Source organism: Saccoglossus kowalevskii, chromosome 14, assembly GCF_978046115.1.
Source record: "Saccoglossus kowalevskii chromosome 14, keSacKowa6.1, whole genome shotgun sequence".
NCBI lineage: Eukaryota > Metazoa > Hemichordata > Enteropneusta > Harrimaniidae > Saccoglossus > Saccoglossus kowalevskii.
Genome location: NC_140654.1, coordinates 18,314,615 through 18,322,307, shown reverse-complemented (window position 1 = coordinate 18,322,307; position 7,693 = coordinate 18,314,615). Strand labels below are relative to the sequence as shown.

Sequence of the window (7,693 nt, the reverse complement as noted above, 5' to 3'; positions counted from 1 at the left end):
ACTCTTACCTGGAGTATATATTACCCATCTCATCATCATGCCCGAGTCTGTAGTATATGTAGACTGCAAATTAAAGGATATTGTTTTAATTCCTCTAAACTAGATTTGTTTTTTGAACGACTAACCTTAACATTAAAATGTTTTTTTTTTGACAGATACACTGAGTTTATCATTGAATACCATAACACCGTTGCTTAGATGGACTCAGATGGCGTCTTTATACAAAAACCATTTGATTATGATATATGGCAGTGCCACATGATATGACTATGATTTCTTTATATCATTCTACTAAAGATTTGACTGTGTAGTTTAATCTTCTTGTTATTTTCTTAATGTGAATTGTTCTGTATATCTAATCAACCATACCACCAAGGAAAATGTTTTATGATCGGGATTTTGTTTTCAATAGTTATTTAATTAATTCACGCGACACATGCTAATGAAATGTAAAATACAGTCATTAGTCACAGTACAAGCAACATACAATTTTTCAGTAAAATTCACTCCAATCCGTTTTGTTAACTGATTTACTTTAAGGGTATATACCTGCATATAACTATATATATATAACTATATATACGCGATACCCAGTTGAGTGCATAATCCTTGTGAATACAACTCGGGCGTGACTAAACTCCGATCTTAACTTTAGATCATATTTCACCACTCGTATAATGGTTTGAGCAGAGAAAATGTTGTACTTTATAAAACTTCTCGTAAGGCTAATAGTAAAATATATATTGACCAACAGATTGCATGTCAACGGCATATTATTTTTTGAAAAAAAAAATAGTATGTGTTCTAAAGTGTTCCGAGAAAAATGTAAGGCAATGACTTATTTTGTAATATCAGTACCCTTTGTAGATTTATACGGTAAAGCAATGAGAAAATAAGAAAAAAACAACATGTGAGAAATATTTAAATTAAAAACAATATATTCGTGTATGATAAGCAATGAATAAAGATGATTTCATGTTGAATGGAAAAACATATGGTAGCAAGCTTACCGAGAGGGAGGTACGAGGCAGGTGCATCAGTCAACACATTGTATCAATGACAAAAGTGAAACAAGCGTAGAAACACGTCATAAATCAACAACCAATCGAGAGACGGGCAAGTTATTGAAATTATGTTACCTGGGAATTTTTCTTTCACTGTACGCAGTTACTCAACAAATCAAAGACGGTGGCTCGTCCCACTAATGTACAGCAATTTTGCACCATTTGCAAATAATACTGACAGTTGTATGTAATTGAATGACGGTCGGAAATGGAACCCCGTGAAAATGTTTGATAGTTGAGCATAATGATAAATTAATTCATGATGTAAAATGCCCTTTTATGAGGTAAACTAGGTCATCTACATTGACGCGTCCATGGTTGTTGACGTTATATTCAAACATTCTTTGTGTTTTTCTGGATACAGTAGCGCTATAGGCAGTTGTACATGTTTTCGTTTTGCGCACGTGCGCGTGAGCGGTGTGTTGTTGGAATCGGTCGTGCATATCCGATTATGAAATAACAGCGCCTCGAGCTTCTGTTGTTTTTTAAATACACGTGTACGTCTTGCTGTTAAGAAATACTACTCAGGGGCAACGTGTAGTAGAAAGTGTAGTAAATAGCGTTAGTGGTTTTATTTTTCAGACTTTCCCACGCGGGTTGACAAAAATGTAAACAAACGACGTCACTGTTAGGTGGCCTATATTCTATCGCTGAATGCAAACGTTCTCACAACGTTTTTCGTTGGCATTTCGGTCTATAATCTTACAAAAAATAATACTACAGGGAAGTAGATAAGGTTATCACAAAAATAACGCAAAGTATGTACTCGGGTAGAGTGCAGGATAGTCCCATCCAGATATGCTTTCTTGGTTGATAAGATCGTCGTACTGCCTCATTCATACGTTGCGGTATTCTCGTGAAAACATCATACTACGAATGTGGCAGGGAAATATATAATAAATGAGCATTACTGGCGCGCGATCAGATTGTTTATATCAAATCTATTTGTATTTCAGTTACTCCAAACAAGTGTGATATACATAGAAGTTGAGTATACATAAATATATATGAAGAAATTGTCCAAATCACTTATAAATTAAGTCAGGCGTGAGTAGGGTTAATGTATTAAAAGTAAATGAACACCTTTCCAAAATCACAACTTGTCATAGATTTAGTTCCCATGTATAAATCAGCTCTACTTAAACCTAATTTTAATGTGGACAATATTTAAAAATATATATATAATTTTGGCTGCAAATCGAAATGCGAAATGATAATCCACATATTTACTTTGCCAATTATTGCATAATGATAAAAGACAATAGTGTAATACAATTTGTAGGTTTCAGTCCAGTATATTGTATATTATTATATAAATTATATAATATTGCAACGCTCTGACCGCCACCTAAATTAGGTTCGATGTGATTCGGCGTATAAGTTAAAGCATGTATCAGGAAGAACGCACTGTCGTGCTTTCTACAACATTTGTACTTATACTGTTGTTACACTTCGGAATTGGTAATTTGTAACACGGTTCCAAAAAAAATGTTGAATTTGTGTAGAAAGATACGAACAAAGCAAGTAACAATTATTGAATGTTTTAATTACAATGCTATATATATCTATATGATTCAGATATTAATACTATTAAAAAAAATCGTTAGACCATTTCTTGGGTATGTGGTCTCTATGTACTCATGGACCTTGCAATCATGTACATATTACGTGTACATCTTGTGTCAAACTGACACTAAATGTTGTATAAATAAATATTCACTGCTATAGCATTCATGTTTACATAATGTGTTATAGTATTATGTATATCATGTATGTATCATGTACGTTGTATGTTCTAGTAACGGCATGGTTTGATTTCAAGAAATGTTACCAATACGCTAGGCGATGACGTTAGCAATGCGGTACACAGCTGCTGATTGAAAACTTAATTATAGCATTACCAGATTACAAAATTAAGTTTTTCAGTGAAACGTAAAAAAAACGCCGGCAACTGATTGTCCACACACAAGGAAAAGCCAGCGGACTGCCTCAGTACTAAACATATAACTCATGTACATTTTTTGGATAGTGGTATATCGATAAAATTATAACCAATACAGTAACTTTTAAATATTACATCTTGAAAATAGTGTGATATTTCTAACTCAGTATAAACAACATAAACATTAAAAATAATATTTGAACGTAATAAAATCATTCTGTTATAATATGACATTTTATTCGAGACAATAATATAATTGTCTGCGCTTGCAAAGCTGAACACAATATGGAAACCTAAAGACTTAAAAATGGTAAATAAACTCAAATTGCCCAGAGCGATAGTTAATTCAACACTCTTATATGGGTGCAAAATCTAGACATTGAGCAAGATAAGGGAGAAGAAACTGGCAGCATTTGAGATGAAGTGTTACAGACGGTTGATGGATATTTCATGGAAAGAGAAGACGACAAATGAATATGTGTTGCAATTTGTCATGGAAAAAATGGGTGGACAGGAAATGGTGACAGTGGTTGATATGGTTAAGAGACGGAATATGAAATGTTATGGCCATCAAATAAGAAAAGAGGCAGAAATACGATGGTCATAAATGGTTTGGTTGAAGGAGCAAGAGAAATGAGTGGGAGAATTATGGGTGAGCCGGCGAAGATGACTGTTGAGAGAGATTTATGGCGAAGAAAAGAGCATGAGTGGGTGCACCCACGGCCGACAAGCCTAAGGAAGTGATGATGATTCGAGTCCATATTATAATTGCCATATCATGACATATTTTGAAATAGTTATTGTGAAGCTTCATTTTAATAGGTTTCATAACATTTCAAATAAAGACAATTTATTTCTAAATGTGTTATATAAAGACATCTTTGTGTAATTATGAAAGTACAATACTGACATGTAATAACACAGTAAATGCATTATTATATCAGCGTTTCATTTTATAATTTATAAGTAGGTTTTCAATCAGCAGCTTTGTAGCCACGAGTTATGAAGAACTAGGTCATTCTTAGAGCCGCGGCTAACGACTATAATCACTGTAGCACCGCCGAAGGTGGACAAACTAGGAGAATGGCATACTGTGAGGGGATGACGTGAATATATAATAGAAATACAAAATAAACCCATACGGGTGTCCATAGCGACGACGCTACTGATTCGAGGTTAGAATTTGTTATTAAATGTGAAACAATAAGGTTTCCAACCATCTGAATAGCATGAATGTGCTCGTCAATTTATTTGGTTGACCCTTGACCGACATGTATAAAATATCTCGACGACCATGTTGAACACCTTATAGTATGGGACAATAAATGTAAATTTGTCAAATGAATCGATCGCCTGGGAAAAGTTACGACAATTAGTGGGTAAAGAATCATTAACAACAAATCAATTTGATAGAATATGAAAAAAATTAGATGTGGATTTTTGAAAGTGAACAAAATCTGACAGCACTTGGGTGGAAAATAACCAAAGAATGACAATCAGCAGTAGAAAAAATATCATTATTTGCGCCATGACATAAAACATTGTCAACGCAAACAGTGTTTTGCACGTGCGTATTTCTCAGGGATATTCATATCACTGGGCCTCCGGGTACAATTGTCAACGTTTGTTAATTAAAGCGGGTGGGTCGTCTTCTGCGCACGTGCGGGAATTGAGTTCCAAGCGATGATAACAACACACGTTAAGAACGCAAAGCTTCGTGGGTAGACGCTTGTTTCTAAACAATGGCACGCTTTGGCCACCTGACGCATGCGTTGGTGACGACTCCCCCGCTTTAACAAACTTCTCTTCCTATCTTGTCTAATGTATTCTTAAATACTGCAACATGCTGTTTATTTGTGAAACTAGTTGCAGTATTTGCGACAGATTTGTTGAGCAGTTACACACAGTAAAAGACAAGAAATCGCTGTTGGTTCTGCGTACGCAGGTGCAACGTGTATTATACTCTTTAATTTGATGATTCCCGCCTGCAACGTAACTGAACAGTCTGTTATTTTCAAACTCAATATACCGTATGCCTACGTGGCCTAAATTCAGATATAAATGCATTTCTCGTCATTTGATCAATTGTTGGTTTGTGTATTGAATGTGTATTCTTTCGCTCGATTCAGCCCTTTTTGTCATTGTTAGTCCGATTGTTTATTTTATTTTCATTTTATGCCTTCCACCTTTTCCGTTTGGTGGGATCGCTACTTTCTGTTTATCTATTCATGTGTAACTGCCATATGTGCAATATGTCTGCGATGTAAATTATTCCATACAGGCGCTCGTCACTGTTCGTGTACATGACATTGTTTCCAAGGGCGATCTTTAATGAATAGGATATACTGACTATGTGATTTTCTGTGACGTCAGGTATTCGGTTCGCGCATGCCAAATTCGTCACTGTAGGTTCACATTCATTGTACACTTATTTGAGCTATCGTTTAAGTTGTAAGGTGTAAGGTGTAAGGTGCGCGTCTGCTTACATTGACGATTTGCCGAGTTCACGAGTTCCAAAAACTCTTGGTGCGTGTTTAAATGTTCGTAATAGGTCTGTAGTTTATATTAGCAGAGCTATGAGTGACGCAACGAACCTTCATGTGTACATATTCTTATAAATATTATTTTGAAAATTAGTACTTAAATGATCATTAAAACAATATGGGTATGTGCCCAGGAGATATTACTCAAGACAAATTGAATAAAGTTGAACTTCTAGGAGTTACATGAGTACCAAATACTTTGTTAATTGAATGATAGATAATTTAAAGAAGTTGCGCCCTCTAGCGACAAGGCTTCTGTGACGTCAAGTGGACGTGGTTCTGCTATTTTTGGTGGTTGTTTGTGTTTTGAAATACAGCTATCTAAAGACGGTGATAATAGATCAAAACAATATCGACGTTGCGAAAGACATCTTTTTTTTCACGCGGTTTACGTCACACACACTCTTCGTCACTAGATGGCGTGTGTCATTGACACAGTGTATTCTATGCAAACGTAGTGCTTATAGTTGACACTTGCGTTTTTGCCCCGTAACTCGCTCTACCTTTACTCTTAGACATATTGCGCGATGTGGCGCTAACTTCCGACTGTATCTGAGTTTTTCGACAATTATAGAAACAGGGGAATAATTTTTTAAACTCTTTCCTAAAGCTCTCGTGAAAATAAGCGTAAAGAAAAGGGTTGATCCAACTATTACAGAGAAAGATAAATATAGCTAAGTTAGCAGGAACAATCGACCACAAGAATTCATTTCTAGGAAAAGTTTCAGACCAGGTGAAATAAAACTGTAAGATGTGGTTCGGAAGCCACGTTAATGCAAATTGTAGCACGACGAAACTTAGCATTCTAACTGCCTTCTTCTTGTTATGGCTGCTAGCATTTGTTGGTGATTCGCTGAACCATAGTGTGAATATCATTATCGAGTAAAGAACTAATAATATCAATAGTGGAAGTATGTACATTAAAACCAAGTCTGTCAAGCGAAACCATCGATCTGTATCTTCGTCCCGAACGTAGCATGTGTGTACTACTTCATAATCATACAAAGTTACGTTGTTTACTTCCGTCGTGACCGTCTTATTCTCGACAAGTACGTCATTTACGGACAGTTTAAAAGACGAATATCCAAGCGCACAACTCCACACAATGGCGCAACCGATTAAAGCGTGTTGTACGGTTAGTTTTGGTTTCATGGGCAGCACGATGGCACGATAGCGGTCCACTGCTATACCAATAAGCGAAAACGTAGTTCCACACTGCGCCGCCCAGTGCAAATATCCGAATAGTTTGCACACTGCTCTGTTGGATATCGGGAGACTGTATGCGAAGTGTCCAACGTGGTAAGGGATGAAGAAGACCGCTATCATTAGATCGGATACCGATAATGAGACAATAAAAAGGCTTGTTGCGGAGTTCCTCAGTTTGGGTTGACGAAACACGGCGATGATCACCCACGTGTTTCCCACAATTATCAGTGTCATGAATAATATTCCAAAAGCGACGGTAATCTCCGGTGGTGTGTTTAATTTTGCGGCTTTCTCGACCAGATCATCGTAGTCATAACTCATGGAGAGTTGATCTCCATTTGAATCAAGCAGAGTATTATCCTCCATATCTATAATGTGGGATCAAATAAATACAATTAATTAGTCTTTTGGACAATATCAACTGTTCAATGTGTAGATATGTTTTCTATGTGTAGCGTTCCCACTGTCACAGAGGTTATGTACGTACACGGACATCGAGTTTAAAAACAGAATGATGAAATAGCGTGGGAAACATTACTTTGCAATCCCAAGAGATCAAGTCGGCATTAAGAAGCTATTATCAATCTAAGAAACATATGCACATGTGAAAACTACACCATAATAATATTTAGATAATACTTATAAAGAAAAAAGTATATCCTGATAGGTTCTGGGTTTCTGCACTCAACTGCTCTTAAAATCAATCAGTGTACGTCAACAAAGACATTACAGACCAAAGTAGAGTTGAACAGAGAGTTTATGACGTTGTAAGATTCCTGAATAATAATATACACACACATGATCATCTGATGTTAATTAAAAGACCTAAAACGCAATGCATATAGAGAAATTCATTATAGATAATAGTTTAGTCGATTGCATGAATAGCTCGATCGAATAGATGTATTACGTAATCCCTTAGTCTGACTGAACGATAA

General features: G+C 36.0%; 1 protein-coding gene across 1 annotated transcript; it reads right to left on the bottom strand.

The window, feature by feature from the left end:
- Nucleotides 1-5,605: 5,605 nt before the first annotated feature.
- Nucleotides 5,606-7,121, bottom strand: LOC100374323 (neuropeptide FF receptor 2-like). Its single transcript, XM_002736179.3, has one exon. It carries the CDS (start codon nt 7,119-7,121, stop codon nt 5,994-5,996), a length of 1,128 nt encoding a protein of 375 aa, XP_002736225.2. The 3' UTR covers nt 5,606-5,993.
- Between the last annotated feature and the right edge of the window lie 572 nt (nt 7,122-7,693).